This window comes from Saccoglossus kowalevskii, chromosome 4 (assembly GCF_978046115.1).
Source record: "Saccoglossus kowalevskii chromosome 4, keSacKowa6.1, whole genome shotgun sequence".
Classification (NCBI taxonomy): Eukaryota; Metazoa; Hemichordata; class Enteropneusta; family Harrimaniidae; genus Saccoglossus; species Saccoglossus kowalevskii.
Window position 1 is genome coordinate 19,406,400 of NC_140644.1, and position 18,459 is coordinate 19,424,858.

Here is an 18,459-nt window from a genome sequence, read left to right on the forward strand (position 1 = left end):
AGTAATCATAGGATATTGATTAATGCACCTCGTTGCTGTGTATTTCATATTAAACAGGTCATCGTAATAGTGGTAAACAGGAACCAACCACCATGCCCAGCTGATTTATTGTATAGTCATGAATGCGAGCAGTTCCCTGCCGTTCTTATCTCATGTAAATGTGTGGCCGTTATATCCAATTCGAATAGGTACGGCGAATACAAAGTTATGATGACCTGTCGTAGAATGTATAATATTTTATTGACACAACACTGACGTACGACTAGGAACTATAAAGCTACAAAAGTAAGACATTTAGATTAAAGAAATTAAGGTTAAAGTAATCGTGTTGTCTTGTTTACCAAAATTAATTGAATCATTCCAATAATGAAGAAGTGTCTCGGCTCCTGGTGCTTGTGAAAAACCCAAATGGAGGCGACAGTTCTGGGGCAGTGGAGAGTGGAAGAGTAACGATATGCGCACTCTATTACTAATATTGCAAATGGATCTGTAGTTGATTTTCTTCTCAGTTGACACAGACTTGCATGTAGACTGCTTTCAGATGGTCTGATGGGGCGGAGGTAACAAATGTGTGCCCAAACGTGGTAGCTCGAACGTGATGAGTAATCCCCACCTTGATACAGAGGAATATGACTTACTAGTAATAGATTTACAGGAATTTCCCTTAGCCTTACCTCCTTCCTTGTTGCGTTTACCTTTGCCTGTTGGAACTTCTCTGGGATGACAATCCTTCTCAGAAGCAACAGTTCTGGGAATGTTTCTAGCATAAACTTTATTTATTAATGCATTCTCAGTAAATAATGAGAGGGAATTTATTACACCAGAAAGTTTCATATCCAGAGTTGAAAACAAGTATGACCTGTCAATCACCTTTATGACAGTAACCACAATGCACACAGTTTCTTCCCATGATTCCATGCACACTTCCATTTTCAGGGTTTGAGGTAATATGACAAAAACATGAAATAAAGGATGCTGACATAGCTCGAAAGAACAAAAATATGTAGTTAATATAAGCTTCATATGGGCGTCAGTATTATCGGTATGCAGTGAAAACAATCACAAAGGTGCTGACGCGTCACATGAACTATTTCATCCAATGGTTCCTTAGCACACAAAAATTAGCAACACATACAATGTATTGTGACATCAAACCAGTTTGAAACAGAATGAGATGTGAAACTTGGGGCAGCCTTACTGCTCAATGGATAACAATGATCAACACAAGGGATAGCAGACTCCAGTGTTGGTAGATGTGCAGATAAATTACAGAGAATGGATGACGCCACTGCTTGTACCTCAGTATGATCTGACTTTAAACAATTGCAAACCCAACCAACAGATGAACAGCTTTCAACACACGTTGAGTAGTTGGGGTTGTGTCAAACAGATGACCTGACCAAGGTAGTTCACTCAATGTCAGAACTTCTTCAGCTGGTATGACTGGACATGGTGAATGTTGACCAAAAAGGAGGTGGGCATGATTTAGTGAACTTATTTCCCAGGATGAAGACTATAACAGTATGCATATTGGTAGCAATGTCTTTGTCATGGTTACTTTTGAGTGAAACTTCACCACTGTCGTTAGTCAGCCTCAGACAGGTCATTAGGAAGTACTGTTTCATTGCAGACTTTTCACAAATACAATAGTAAAGTGAGTGGGAACAGTCATAATCCTAATTCAATGATGAAAGGATTTTTTATGAGTTGACTGATTATAAGATATAACTCAATTCTAACATTTGGCATTACAAACAGAATGAGCAGGGAGGCATTGGGATTTCTTTTTCGTTGCCAATTTAGCTCCATGAAAACATAATCATCGATCTTCCAAACATCAGAATCCCAATCAATGCAGATTTCACAGCAAGAGAAACACTTATAATCAACCACAGATAAGACCCTCATCCTGCAAATCACTGGAAAAAAAACAGTTAGAAAGCATGCATGCAGTTTTCTTAGTGTGTAACTTATAAGTTAAAGCGAATTGAAATGAACACCTGGTTTTTGAAACAAAGCAACACACAAATAAGCAATATACGTAGTACTGGTGACAACTTCACAGCAATAACTGCTCAGCAATAGAGCACTACTAGAATGAAGCATGAAGATAACAGACTGGAAATTACAGAGCTGTATTTTCAAGCTGTTGACTTTAAGAACTGATTTTGAAAGTGTCACCCATCAAGCTCAGTGATGCAGCAATTGGGGTAAACTATTAAAAAGTCTGGGTATAGACTGATTCTCTGATGGAATAACCAACTCTGGTCTAAGATATACAGACCTAACTGCACATAAACAGTGCCAGTAATTGCTAGTGTCAACATAAAAATGACAAATTTTCGTGGAAAAAACTATTTATAAGCCAACTGTAAACAACATTCGTCCTTGCATACAACCATATAGCGACATAATGAACAAAGCTTGCCACTAGCGTGTCATATTGGTTTGACATCATACAAAATTAATCTGGTCAGCCAGCTTCTGGAAATGTCTGTTCACATCAAAAACATGGTTACATTATCAGGTGGGGCATTATGTCATTAGACAAAACTTCTTGACAACGAGTAGACTGTAAGATGAGATGATAAAACATATATTCTATCATTTTGCACATACAATCATTTTTCTATAAATTTTAAAATGACATGGCATGATAAGAGTTCTTTTATTTGCATGTATATAACCCAAAATTTAGCACTAATTGTGACAGAAAACATCACCTGTACATATCACAAATCAAAATATACAGCGAATATAAATATTCATCAGATTTTACATTTTCATTCTCAGGATCACATTTATACAGTCTTCAGTGAAAGAGTTCAATTAATTGATACCATTTACAGACTGACTATATATAGTCCCATATAATCCAGAGTTTATTTACAGTTCTGTCGAATATATCAACATTGAACATCAACATAATAAATTTGATGTTTCAGACACATTTGTTTTAGATTTGAATGCACGGATTACCAAGGAAATCAATGACTATTATTATACAAGCATACATATTTACAGTGAAATTCACTAACCATCAAAATATATAGCGGTACCAAATGAATATTCATAAATTTACAATCATATTATTCAAGGATCATTTATATACAAATGAATATGTTGTTTTAGTTCTTGTTCAGAATGTGAAACTCAAGTAACATTAATAAGACAACTGTACAAAGTGCAAAAAAAACAAATCAAGCAAGTATGGAGAGTACAGAAACAGCAATCATGATAAGTAATACATATATCGAATGAAATTATTACTACATCACTGTAATGAGCGGCATATATTTTATTGACTCTTCAAGAACAGAGCTGCCCCAGTCTGAATCCATTGGTATTGGCCACCACCACATGGTATATTCAAATGAGTTACAATCTTCTCACGTTCAGCACTGAAGTATATAGGTAGAGATATACACTCATCCAGGTTGTACGGATTCGGCATATCCTGTAGCAGAGATAATAACATTTATTATATACATCTGTCACCGTAACGCCATAAGTTACAGCGTGCCATAATTTTGCGGTATTTTACAGGGTATTTTCATTCTACATGTACCATATTAGGAAATGCCAATTCCAAATATGCAATGATTACGCACTTAAGCATCCTCTAATAATAAAAACAAACAAACATGGCTGCCACCAGGGTTTGACCGGACTCCACACAATGAAGTTTGCTAATTCTGTTCTAAACATTTTGGATATTCCCATGATGTATCCTTGGAAGGAAAGATGTATAATAATATGGTTATTAAGAGGATACCTCAAAGTATGCACTCAGACAGTTCACCATCGCATCGATACTCCTCGCTGTACTGTCTTTGTGTATACTTTGAGGTATCCTCATAATAACCTCGTAGTATACTTGCCAGAATCACCATATACTCATAAAACATTGCCTGGCGATGCTATTATCTACCACTCATATTGACTATTCATGAAAACTTTCAGCAGGTGATGTGTTGATTACAATGGTGAGCAATGTAATCGGCCATAAAAAGGTAATCATGATGATTTGCAATTGGTTTGTTCAATACATGTAATCAATAACCAAACAGATGAATCAGAACCTGCAAAAGCACATTTCTACTTATACTGTAAATAAAATCATTTTAATTTGTTTTTTGTTGTTGTGATAGATACTGTGAACCAGGACAAATGTTCACAAGTTAGTGAAACAAGTTGTGAAAATTTTGCTGTGGTCATACAAAGTGGAGTGTTAGCGACTTTGAAAAATTGTATCTTCACGAATACCATAGTATTATCAAATCAGGAAGATTCCTATCAGTGAAAATTATGCGGTTTACAGTGTGACAATGCTAGGCAACTGGTTTGTTTATTTGTCTTAATGAGAAATTGCAGTACTTTATTTGCTTTACTAGTAGTTATTTACATACATGTAAGTGACAAAAGGAATGTCAAAATAAATCATATTTTATCATACAGTTAGTCAAGCAGGAAATAAATGCATTGGATTTATGTGCACTTCTGTCGATATGCACTTCTATAATATCTTACATATATAACAGCAAAGTTGAATGGAAATGTATCATTCTAGGTAATAAAAGATCTTTACCTTCATTATCCAAGCAACTGTACATTCAGGTATAGCTGATACACTGGAGGAATCTCTCTGATTCTCAGATAAATGTCTACCATCAAATGTACACCCTTCTAGCTGTAGACCACTCACCTAAAGACGAAAAATATGTATTCATTAATATCGGTGTATATGCATCTTTGATCAGAATGACAAGATTCACAGTACATGTACATACATATATATATTGTACATGTTTAGTCTTTGATATTAGTAGAAAGTGAGCTCTAAACTTTATTATAAACCCTGTTATATCAATTTGAATATGTATACATACTTTTACTTGTGTTCTGGCTCCAGATATTCCACCTTGCCATGTGCAGGCAAATTTCAAATTGTCCATGGAGGTCTTAGTCTCTCTGTTGAAATACATAACGCACAAATGAAGGTGAAGAGGAACAAGAACAACCTAAGTCACTCAAATCATGTTTAGAAGACTAAAATAATACTTAAACTACTATTTATAAATCGTGTCGTGGAAACATTGGTGAATTTCTAATTAAAGATGTCTTTGACTTTAAAGATCCAAAATCTACAAGTCATGCATGGCACAGTCCCCGTTACTTATCGAATTTAAGATATATAGTTTTGTTTATAGTAATATAGCTGGAAAATATAAACATGTCAGGAATATGATTATGATGATTGTTTAACATTTAAATGATTGACATTTGTATCTGATCGTCAAACAAGTATTGAGAGATATTACTCCGGAACAGCATTAGCTAATTAAAACAAAATCAGCCATTTTGAATACATGTATAATGAATATATAAAATGTGAACATAGTCAGTCAAAGCATGTCAGAGATATGGCTCTAGAAGCCCATTCTACAAAACAAAATGGCCACTAGTCAGCCAATCTGAATCAGATCTAAAAAATAAAATAACGTGCATCAGGAACCCGTAATGTCTAATGTATGTACCAAGTTTGAACAAAATCCATCCATAAATGCTAGAAATGCTTGATATTTGAACTGGGACTAAAAAATGATAATATTAATGAGTGTTCTCTACATCATCCAGTCAGCAAGCGCTTCATTCTAATCAAGTGACAGGTCGCAGTTGCTTTGTCACTTGATGGGTGTAGACAACATTGAGTTCTTGAGCCAAACATTAAATATTTCAATTAGAATGAAAGCAGATCTGTATTTCCAAATTTTTAGGTACACCTTTCTGACGTTCACTATATGACTCTTGTGAATGTAGTATTTTATAATTTTTTTATGTCAAATTGTATTTAAATAAATTTGAATTGCAACACTCACCTAGCAGTTTGTTGTCTAAGAGCATTTATGAAGGTATCCGGATGAAATAAATCAGACATATCTAAACTACTGGACAATAATGTTCCATGCTCAGCTTTTTCTACCCAGTTCTGTATGGCCATTGTACGGGCTACTAATGATCTGAGAAAGTGTATTGGGTCTTCAGGTCCGTCCCATTTACTCAGCCAGCTGACTGGTGTCTGGAAAGGAAGGTAAAATTAGTGAGCAGCAGTGGTGGTTATTCTTCAAAAAGAATCACATTACTGTATTTTCTTAAATAAAAGCATCTCCAATAAGCGCATATAAACCAAAAATTTAATTTATTGTATCCTGAATCATCAAAATATGCCTTATTCTGCCCATAGAAACACATCTGTAAATTAAATGTAAATAAGTAGATATGCTAATAGTCTGAGAACAAATGCAGTACCATTCCTCTGACTCATCAGTAACTAATCAGCATACACTATTATTTGTTCATTATTTAAAATGTGGAAACCATTCTAGATTATATTATATGCGAGCCAATTACAATCACATAGATGACTATTTTGGTAATACTAAAAATGACTGTGTGTGCAGAAACAAGTTTTACCATGGCTGAGGGTAAACAAGTATTAGAATACTGTAAAATACTTTATTGTGCTTGGAATTAATTTTTGCTATTTTCGCTGAAGGGATGATTCAGTGAAAATAAAATCCAGCGAATATACCATTTTCCCTATATATTACCGTACATTCAACTGATCAAAAATCAGTGAAAATAAATTCCATACAAAACACCCAAAATCTCTTTTCAGCGAGAATTAATTCCAGCTATATTACAGTATACTAGAAAATCAAGTCATAGTATCCTGAACTCCAGTTGTCAGGTATTTTAAAATGTACACATGTGCCAGAATAACTGTTACTTTTTGAGTGAAATTAAAATCAGGCTGCTATAGCTTCTTACCTCTTGTTTAAGCAAGGATGTAGCCATCGCCTGTACTTCAGTTGTCAATAACATGGTACCTCGGATAACTTTACTGAGTCTAGCTAGAGTAGAATGCACAAACTGAACCAACTTAACAGCATTGTAGTTTTCTAACTGGATAAATGAATTGATAGGAGCCACATTGCCAGTCTTATCACTTGGTGCTTCAACCTTCATCTGTATCAAGTGGGAACCCTGGTATGGGAAATAAACACATGACACATATTGAGTAGTTGGATAATATTATACTTACCACCATAGGACTGGAGGAGAACTGAATAGATTTGAATTGGTGAATACAGTTGGGACAATGTCATCAATGAATGTAGTAGGGCACCACTGCAATCTTGGTTAAACAAAAATGACCTAAGTCATTTTATTTTGTCCACACAAAATATCCCGGTAATAGTAGTATGTGTTACTACTTCCCGGTAAATAATGTTATATAAATAGAAATACTGGCATGCATATATACTGGTAACTGTAGAGTTCCTACAGGTCAGCACTTCAATTTCTCTCGTATTAACTTCGGATTTTTTTTATACATGTAAATATCATGGTGCCAGGTGACATTTAAGTCAATGCTGTCTCAGCTGTATTCGGGGCTAAATGCAAGTGCACATGCAAATCAGTCTCCCAAACATTAATAATACATGTTTGGAACATAGGAAAGACTGTACTTGATTTTATATACTGTTGAGTCTCGGCTCCGAGAATCAAACCCACAAACCTTCATGATGCAAGTTGAACAAAATTTACAGACACTCTATCATTGCTCAGATTATAGAGATATTTAAGACATATTTAGTGCCAGAAATTTAACAGAAATCGACCGTTACCTGATTCAGCTTCTTCCACAGATTAAGTATAGGAGTCAACTCATTGGCCCATTTCTCTTTATCGAACTTGCCCTCTGCTACATCAGATCTCATCAATACTTTCAACTGAGAGATGACTTGTATACTGATTGTACGCTGAGCTGATCTTTCTATGTTGGCTGGTAAACCAAAATACTGGGGTTTATCCTCCTCAGGTAGAGATTGTATTAAATCTACATAATCCTACCAAAAAATGAAACAAGACAATTAATTACCAGTGAGAATATCTGTCACAATTTAATAACTATAACATATTGAAAGAAGCTGGGAGCTAGAATTGCAGTATAGTGTTAACCATTTCACCACTAGTTCCCTCTTTTCATTAGAAATTCACAATATAGTCGCGTTTATAGTCTGCACTTTCTTTCAGAAGATTGGAAAACAAATAACAAAATTTTTTGACCAAAAAACTAAAAATTGGCTTAAATTTTGACCCCAAAATTAGGGTTCATTTCCAGAAATATTGAAGAATATAAGAAAAATGTGCAGATAAATGTGGCTTAAATCGAAAAGGTTAAAAAAAATAAATGATTTTGAATTATTTCACAGTCAATGGCAATATCAAAATTTATACTCTGAATAATTAATACTGTATTTGCTCTATAAGAAGTGCATCTCTAATAGACTTAAATACACCTCTCATTACATAAGCGCATATGTTACTAATAGAGCAAATACAGTACAGACACACAGGGGTTGGGGAGGCACTGACAACAGACTTACCCTGTAGTGGCAGGTACCAGGTAGATTAATATTAGACACCAGTCGTTTGCCTCTGCCACGTGAACCACTGCCAGACAACACTTCCTTGTTGAAGTATTGTTCCAAGTACGATATCAGTACTCTCATATCAAACGGGTTGTCAACTCTTCCACCATAGATGGCGTTCTCATATAAACCATGTACAAACTTCCACGGATCTTCCTTGCCTGCAGAATAATACAAGAATGAGCGAAGATTGGAACCACATTGCCAGTTGCCACATTGCTAAAAATAATAAAGTGTAATGGATCACACCCACAGAAATTATAGGTAAGGGCAATAATCAAACCCGATAGGGTAGTCCCAAGAACAGGCAGTATCTGGTAGAGGTTGAAAATTTACACAGAAATATGCGTGATAACGATGGTTGCCTTATGCCCATGAGGACACCAATTGGACAAAGCATTACTGCAACTGTCATATTATTGATATTACCTTGTACTATATTATTATAGTTTTCTTCCATGGATTTCATTACTACATGAAGGACCATTTTGAATAGTAAAATGTTTGGAACTCACCAATGCTACTTCCTAGTCTGTCAATGATATCAGCTCCAGCACGCAGATCAGACATTGCAAACTCATAGAATTTGGTCCATCCTTGCGGGATGTAGTTTCTCCTTTCTTGCATGACTGCATGGAACCACGCCAACGCAAACAAAGCTTGTGCTCTCACTGGGTTACTGCCTTTAGCAATGAATTCTGGTGACCATGATTCATATGTACGCAGCAGATTTTTTTTGATACCAGGAGGTGCCTGAAAGTAGTATTATGTCAGCATGCTGTCAGTCCCATGAACACAGAGTACACAATTCACAATTCTAACATTGAATTTAGTAAACTCTAAGACTTTATTAACTATGGAAGTAATTATGTGCAGCTTCTTTCGGATGTTTACTGTAAGCTTGACATAAATTTCAAAGAAAACTTTCATAAAATAAACTTCTCATTTTTTCTATTAATATTTTTTTCTGAAAAATGTTAAATCAAGAGCAATGGGAAATTTTATCCAAAATTAATAAAGTCATAGAAAAGTACAAACTAATATACAAAATATTGCATCGTAATGTTGGCGAGAACAAACATGCTATTCAAAGGGAAATGTATGCTATTTAAAAGCATAAAAACTGGAAACATACATCAACATACATGCTTCCATATGATTTGTGTGGAATAATTTAACATTATATGATTGTCTCTCACCTCATATGTAACTTTGAGACTTGACTGCAGAAGAATTGTTGGGAATTTGGGATGGACCTCAGCAGTTACCCACAAACGGAACTCTTGGTGCGGTTCTAAAGAATTCAACTCCTGGGAAAATACAAATAGTGCACACATTGATGAAGAGAGTAATGCACGGCTAACTTACATGTGGATATCATCCAATCAAAACCATTTGAGCTGCATGAAAGAAACTCTGGAACAATGTATCAAAATATTTCCTGAACAAAGTGCAACATTGTTTCAAAGTGCAGTGTTCACTAATATCAATTGAAACAGTCATCACTACAAATAACGAATAAGATTGTACATTGACATTGGTTGTATTGATTCAAATCATACATTGTGACTCTTGTTTTATCAACAGAAATTGACTCCAAACTTCATGTAGCAAACAACCCACTCATGCAGATCAAATGAATATGATTGTAGTTGATCATAAAAAAACTTGATTGTAAAAAAAAAGAGCAACAAGATCTTTCTAATGTTTTTTTTTTTATTTTAATCTGATTGACTGTAAAATATGTATTAGAAGCCGCATCATGAAATACATTGAAACCATTGTTTTTCAACGATTGAGCAACAAAAAATCCCAATTTTTCATATGTGTGTATGCCCTATAGAAACCACACCCCTTCTATTATATTGTAACATTTTAATAGAAGCCACAGCTTTTGATACAGATTTTCCAATAATGCATGTCCAGGAAATACAATCAGACACACAATGAGTGCAACCCTAATTCCTGGAGTCATTGTCTGTTATGACTTCACTCTGTGACACGTACCTTCTCCAGCAATGGCAGCCAACTTGTTACCAAATGGAGATTCTTCAGACACAACCATTCACCATTACGAGCAGACTCGTGCAGTAATTGCATAGCAATGTCAGCTTGCCCTTGACCCATAGCAACCTATCAAAAAAAATCTTTAATAAAAATCTGGACTTTTCTGACGAAAAAAGGCAAAACAGCGCATCAAAAATAAGGTACAATCAATCATTAATGCACAATAAACAATAGGTCTCCATGATATTTCAAAAGAGAACAAAGTTAATTTCTAAGACAATATTTTCTCTCTGACAGAAAAGTATTGAGTGATGTATTGTCTTACTTGATGGAATCGTTCAGGTCCTACGACTTCATCAGCTAACTCCAATAGTTCTTGAGATGGGTCAGCACCAGGTGATATGATAATCAAGATAGGTTCTGTAGAGACCGTCTCATTTAGTAATCTTTTCAAGTTCAATGCTGGTGGTGATAACTCCTTCATTCCTGTAAAATTAATATCAATTTATCATTGTATAAATAGTTCATTTTTTTGAGAATGAATCACAATAGTTGATTTTGACGTCTAAAATAGTCTTATTTGCTTCATCAGCACATCCACTGTAACCATGGTATTCGGAGGAGTGGATTTGATAACAAGAGAAAAAAAAAATGCTATTTAAGAGGAAAAAACAAGTCTTGTGGATTCCTCGCTTTCAAAAAATATCAAAGCAACCATTTGTGTCTAAGATCCATTCTACAGAGGATAAGAATTACATGGTAGCATGCACCAGTAAGTGTCATGTTTGTACCAATACCTCTCATTCTCTTACATTATTAATAGTATTAATAGTTTGAACAACAATATTTTCTGCATACATTGCATATACAAGCTGTATGATTTACTACAAAATTATATATATTATGTTTAGGATTACAAGTATATACGACTGAACTGTTATTACGGTGGATGCATGAATAAAAGAAACAGCTAATTACTACCATCGTCAGCAAACTTGCTAACAAATCACCTAGGTTGATATCTGGAGATCGTTATCGATTTGAAACACTTTGGGCCACCTCATTCTCAAAAGGAGGCAATTGTATTTACTGAGATGAGCGCACTGTCAAGTACTTTATGCCAAATGTTTGTATATTTTCTCGTTTTGCGCTATTTTAAATGAAATAAATTATAATGTACAAGTACAACCACGATAAACAGTATTATGGAAAATTCATATACCGATCATGCCCCTCTCTAAAAGTATCTTCAGACCCCAGTTTGAATCAGGTGATTTGTTAGAAAGTTTTCTGACGATGTTAGTAATTAGGTGTTCCTTTCATTCACACATCCACAGTAACCAACTCAGTGAACTATCCTTGCATCAAATGTGGACCATACCCTATAGGCTGGGTCAATGTATTGTGGTGCTCAATCCTAGGTAGGATATTAATTCTGAGCCAAGAACAAACAACAGCCTTTACACCAGTTTCAATTAATGTATACACAGCTAGATTGCTATTTACTGAATAACTCTGTGATTATGTTTCAATTAATTGAGAACAACTCACCAAGTGATCTTGATGCAAATAGAATCATAGCACTCTGTAGTCTGTCAGGTCTTATTGCTTGTACCACTAATACCTAAGGAGCATAAGCAGAAATTTACACTGAGTACCAGGGTACTGTGCAGTGACTGATTTCAGCAAACAAATTTATATCATTGCTAATCATGTTGGTGTTGAATAAAATTGGCTGGCATTTATATTCAATATTTTGTATCAATATGTCTTCATCTTTGTAGCAACACAATCAGTAAAATCATGGCCTAAAAAAATAACATTTTAAAAGCGGAACACAAAGTATAAATCTTAATTTTCAAACTAAATAGACTCATGATCTTGTTATTTTGTCACTTCACTTCATAGTTATAGATGCTCCATGGACCACTAAAATATAAAGTTCACAAGTAAATTTGATGCAATATGACCATGTATGAGTGTAATAACCCCCACTACAAATATATACCTGTTGGAATGGTGTAATTTTCTTCAGCAAGGCTGGTGGGAATTCCTGTTCACACTGAGAACTCCGGGAGAATGACAGCCACAGATCACTGTCTTCCAGGCATAGAGTTTGATAGAAGTTTGGGAAAGTAGTCTGAAAATAAACATGTACATAATATGATGTGTTTATCCATAGACCCTCTAACAGAGGGTCTATGGTTTATCACAGTATTCATTACATAAACTATTAGCTTAGCAGATATAATGTGACAAGTATTCCATGCACAGTGTAAGCTGGTATACCTTTAGCAGTGTTACAGCAGTGTGTCTTTCTTGATCTATCCAAGATGGCATTTCTCTGGAGTGTCTTGACATGTCAGATTTCACATCAGATACAATCAGACCAAGGAAAGTTTCCCACTCCTGATAAGAAAATAAATAAAGTGGGTAGATGTATGTATTAATGACAAACCATCTTCTAAGTAAAGTATATCCCATATATATATTTTCCACAATGTGATGCATCAGGGATACATGTTCAACTCATACCTCACCATGTAAGGGTGGATGTGGCAAGCAAACTTTTGACATAGAATTTATTCTTTGTAATTAGTTATTTCAAAGTCAAAGTAAAAGTCTGCTGATCTTATAACCCCTGACATTATGAACCTAAACCAACCAAAAAACAACCTCCTGGGGGACTGCAGATTATCAGAAAGAACTAGCTAGTTTTAGAATTATGAACCACAAGTGGTATTTAAAGGTACAGTACTATGAGCAATATGCAAGTCAAAATGTTCCTCCAGAGTACAGCTTAACGCTATGAGAAAATATTAACATTTTCACTGACTTTTTTGTTATTTGTTTTTCATTTATTTGATGGAATCCACTGCTTTACAAAGTATCAAAAACTTTTAAATTTCAACACTTTTCCATTAGTTAGCCACACCCATAACTGAATGTAAATTAATATTGAATACAATCATCATAAAATAAAGTAGCACTAAAAGGTAATAAAGAACAGAATGAAAGCTATGAATGAAGCCAGCACTTACATTTTCTTCAAACATGTTTCTGTAAGTACCATGTACCATATGCATTGCAAACATCAACCTGTCGGCTTTGAATAATGATCTACATACGTATTCATAGACAAGGTTCTGTAGTGAACTACTGAGTGTTTTTATCCGCATCTCAGTACTACTACCATCCTGTGAAATAAAATAATCAAATACATCTCAATACACATTTATTAATTAATATGTGATGTAGAAATAATGTAAACAGCTGGACAAAACTGTTATTTATAGTGACATGTATGTTAGATGAAAATGAGGGGAGGCAGACAAATAACAGCAGGAGGGCCCCTTTGTATAATACTCATAGGGGCAAGATAGGGGCACATTGTGAAGTTCCGCTGTTACCTTAGGAACTTGTGCGCTCTGCCATAAAATGTTCAAATTTTGCCCGCGTAGGGCGATTTTGCCACATAAATATTTGATAGCTCATCCTAATTCCAGGAATCAAGGAGACCAGCTTAAGCTAGAAATCAAACCAACCAACTGATGGTGTTATAACTCAAAACACATCTATTGTCATGCATTCTAGATCACCCTTAATCATGTAGACACCAAGTCAATCAAAACATCTATCATAATATTTTTAATATTAGGCATTTCAGTGTCAACAATAATTTCAAATTATTCCTTGTAATAATTACTCAAGTTATCAATATAAGACATATTTAGGCACATTACAACTACACAATTTACAGATTTGATGGTTTTTAAAGAAAGTTGAGTTACAATGTAGCTTTAAGCCAGCATTAAACTAGCTCAATGCTATGTTACACTCGGACTGTACTGTATATCTTGCTTTGTTTTAAATAACCTTTAATCTGATCCAATTGCAGATAATTATTCTCACCTACAAGTGAGTTCTGCATAGCATTACAAATCAGAGTGGATAGCTACAATTTGTACCGGTACTTACCGTTCTGGCCTGTAACGCTCTCTGGAAAAGTCTCAGAAATGCACCAAGACTAAACCTATACATGTTATTAAGTTTAGCCAAGTCACTGATCACAAAGAATAACGTGCTTCCACTCTCTGCTAATGGTAGGTAAGTATTCCTCTCCTAGAAAAAAACAGAAAGACATTCGTTTGTCATTTAACAAGTCTGCTAAGAGTACCTAGTTTGCTACTTAATGTGTTTTATTTTATTCGTCAGCTACATGCAGTGTTCTCACCATGAATAATAATAACAACCTTTATTGATATTGTATCCCTTCTGGGATCTAGATTAGAATACAATAAGGATATAAGGAACAATAAAATACATAAGTAATAATAATAATAAAAAAGAAATAAATAGTAATACTGTGAAAATATTATTATATAAATATTTTTTGGTGTTATTTTGAGGCAGCTGGTAAATTGCTTTTCATGAAATTCTCTCTTTTATTGAAACAGTCGCTGATAAACTTGGCAATTGCTTGGACGGTTTCAGAATTTTTGTTATTGAGAAGTGCTTTCAGATTACCGGATAAGTTTACGTTTTCAAACAAAGCATCTCTTTCAAATTTGTACTGGTTACAATTGAAGAGGAAGTGTTCTTCATCTTCAATTTCATTGGAGTCACAGACAGGGCATGTTCTATTTAAGACATCTATGTTGTGATATCGCCCAACTTCAATCTGAAGTATGTGGGCACTTATCCTCAGTTTAGTCATAGATGATCTGTGGATGGGGTTTTTAATAATTTCAAGGTATTTTTCAAGTGCAAAATCAGTTTTCAGCTGTCTGTAGGTACGAAGTTTATTTTTGTGATTAGTGCCTTTATTGTCATTATGCATTGTTTCTGTGCAGTGTTTCTCAAACATAGTTTTTAGTTTTTTTGTAGCTAATGGGATAATACTGGTTTTTTCGCAAACATCACTAATTTCTAAAAGGTTCAGTAATTTTTTTATGCCTGTGGTCCAATTACTGACGTTTTCTTTGTCCAAATTGGTGCCAAGTTTGTAGGCCTCAGAGATCAGAGTGGTTTCATCCATATGTTTTATTTTCAGCCAGTAGTTAATCATACGTTTGATGCTTGAGATGATAAGTGGATATCTTCCCAGTTCAAGTAAACATGCCAAGTTTGTGGCTTTACAGTTTACTTGTAGTAGGTACTTGCACATTTTGTGATGTAATTTTTCCATAGGCAAGGATTGTTTAAACAAGTCTGTTGAGTGCATATTAATAATATCGCTTGCCCAGATTTCGCTACAGTAGAGTAAAATTGGTTTAACCATAGCATCAAACAATTTCAGATGTGTTTTGATTGGAATATTTGGGTCTGCATAGAGTAATTGTTTTAGTTTAAAAAGTGCCTTCATTGCTCTGTGACTAAGGTCTTCTTGAGCTCTGTTCAGTTTACCAGTAGCATTGATTTTAACACCAAGGTAGGAGTATGATGAGACGTTTTCCAATTTTTGGCTATTGATTTGAAATCTGAACTTACTTAATATTTTACCTTGCTTGTTGAAAATGATAATTTTTGATTTTGACACATTGATATCATGAATAAATAAATGGGACACAATTGTTCCATCACAGTTCCTGGGTGACTTGAGACCTTAATAAGTAATTTGTTTCTCTTATAGTAGAGAATGTACTCAAATGTTTAGTATGAAAATATGTTTGAATTTTATTCTACATATATAAATTGTCACTTGTTTTAGCTAGTTTTACAATACAGCTGTTTTGTCCCTTAAACATTTATTGAAAAAATAAAATAGAAAAGAAAATGACCATTTAATAAGAGCATTTTATATTTTTATTTTTAATGATGAATGTGAATACATATATCTTTGCTAGTTCACCACTTTACCTGGTCTAATGATGACTGCAGTCTCACTGACTCGGTCAGAGATTCAGCAATAGTCATACTGCTTGCCTTTGTCTTGTTTAAGGACTCAATCAAATCTTTGTTCTCCAGTATATTACCTTCAGCTTGGGCAAGTTTCTGTGAAGAGAAGAAAAAAAGAGAAATATTGAAATTGTGCATTTGATATATTATTTGTAAAAATAATAAATAAAACTAAAAATCTGTTTAACTTTGTAATTACAGCATTCATAGGACCAATAATAGCTAATATACTGTGGAATACTTTATTTTCGCTGGAATTAATTTTCGCTGAAAGGGCTTTTTGGGCATTTTGTATGGAATTTATTTTCACTGATTTTTGATGAGTTTAATGGGAAACATAGGAAAAAAAGTATATTCGTTGGATTTTATTTTCACGAAATCATCCCTTCAGAGAAAATAAAGTATTCTACAGTATATCATAATATACAATAATATCTTATTAACACTGCTATTTTTGTTGGGAAGTAATATCAACTAAAATTAAATCCATGTGATGATGTAAAATAACAATAGCACTCATTGTTTCCCTGCATAAAACCCAGTGAGTATACTAAAAGCATCAAAATAGTGAAATTAAATGCAAGCGAAAATAAATGGTTTTCCAGTAGATTTTCTCAATGAATGTTCAATGTCATTTTGAGTTTGTAAATCTTACTTGTAACAACGACTCCTCTAGTTGTGCCAACTGTATCTTCAATTCTTCCTCAGTTCTCAGTAACTCAGTTTTGCGGACTTCCAGTTCAGGTTTTTCATGTTGAATGGTTGTTGCTAAAAGCTAGGAAACAAAAATAACAATTTAAACCCTACTTTCGTTACAATAAAACATTGTCTTAACTGAACATTATGAGCTCTTTGCTTTTGGTGTCCAAACAGGTTTCTCTTATAACACTAAATGAATACTTTTTTGGGATGTTTCTATCATTAAAATGTAAATACACAGCTTTAAAATATTGATGCAGAAGCAATAGCAACATACAGAATATATTTAATTTCAAAATGCTTTGTTTGTGCATAATAACACTACAGTAACCTGAAGGACTGTCAAGCAGTTAGTATGTCCATCTTGCATCATGGTGGTTCTGAATTTGATTCCTGGAACCAACTGTTTACTCAGCAGTATGAATTAGAGTCTAGCCTGAGATATTGGGTTTGGTAGACTGATTTGCAATTGTCTACGATCTTGGCAAAATCAAATTTTAAAGTTATTCACGATACTGAACCCAATAAAACAATGCATAAGTTACCATGTAGCTTGAACTCACCACTGATACACACATGTGGATTTGCACAAGATATCCACTCTGAGTACAGACACATATGGTTTTTGTTAACTAACCTGTCCTGTGAGGCCAGCTCTAGTGGTTGTAAAGTTGACTTCAGATACAATAGATGAAGCATCTGGAGGAATTTCTGGTGTTGGATTACGGGTCGTCATAAAGAGACGGAAATCTTCATTATAATCAATCACTTTCTCACCAATCTGCACAACATACCTGGGTCCTGTGGAACAGTGGAGGAAAGAAATAACATGTGTACTATATTAATTTTTTGAGCAACAAAGTCAACTTTCATCACCATTCACAAAATGAACAAGCAATCTCTCGGCTGAGATAGCTCCGCTGTTAGTAATGCACATTTCAATTAAAGAACAGAAGATATCATTAGTAAATGAACAATATGTATAGTATCAATGCAATGGGACTTGCTGTTTTCAACAAGAATTCAAAAAGATCATTTTTCACCATAAATGATTGTGGTTTTTAACAAGAAGTCGAAAATATCACTTTTTATCAAAAATGACAAAAATATTCATCAAAATTAGAGAATTGAAAATATCATCACGAAATGAACAAATTTGAGAGTGGTTAACATGTAGTACCTATATATATATAATATCAAAGCAATCAGAGTTGTGGTTTTTAACAAGAAGTCGAAAATATCACTTTTTACCAAAAATTACCAAAAATATTCACCAAAATTAGAGAATTGAAGATATCATCATGAAATGAACAAATCTAAGAGAAGTCTACCCAAGGTACATATACATCAAAGCATT

The 18,459-nt window shown here is 34.2% G+C and overlaps 1 protein-coding gene across 1 annotated transcript in view; it reads right to left on the reverse strand.

Annotated features, from left to right (window-relative positions):
- Positions 1-2,649: 2,649 nt before the first annotated feature.
- Positions 2,650-18,459, reverse strand: part of LOC100375810 (cytoplasmic dynein 2 heavy chain 1-like) — a 65,787-nt gene continuing 49,977 nt past the window's right edge. The window contains exons 58-76 of the mRNA XM_085497917.1: positions 17,740-17,903; positions 17,059-17,178; positions 16,365-16,499; positions 14,484-14,627; positions 13,547-13,702; positions 12,795-12,914; positions 12,514-12,645; positions 12,057-12,129; positions 10,831-10,991; positions 10,506-10,631; positions 9,698-9,808; positions 9,014-9,251; positions 8,454-8,659; positions 7,692-7,913; positions 6,832-7,047; positions 5,880-6,079; positions 4,890-4,971; positions 4,589-4,705; positions 2,650-3,457 (exon numbers count right to left, since the gene is read on the reverse strand). Coding sequence (XP_085354043.1) covers positions 3,299-3,457; positions 4,589-4,705; positions 4,890-4,971; positions 5,880-6,079; positions 6,832-7,047; positions 7,692-7,913; positions 8,454-8,659; positions 9,014-9,251; positions 9,698-9,808; positions 10,506-10,631; positions 10,831-10,991; positions 12,057-12,129; positions 12,514-12,645; positions 12,795-12,914; positions 13,547-13,702; positions 14,484-14,627; positions 16,365-16,499; positions 17,059-17,178; positions 17,740-17,903 — 2,882 coding nt within the window. The 3' untranslated portion in view covers positions 2,650-3,298. The remainder of the gene's footprint in view (positions 3,458-4,588; positions 4,706-4,889; positions 4,972-5,879; positions 6,080-6,831; positions 7,048-7,691; positions 7,914-8,453; positions 8,660-9,013; positions 9,252-9,697; positions 9,809-10,505; positions 10,632-10,830; positions 10,992-12,056; positions 12,130-12,513; positions 12,646-12,794; positions 12,915-13,546; positions 13,703-14,483; positions 14,628-16,364; positions 16,500-17,058; positions 17,179-17,739; positions 17,904-18,459) is intronic.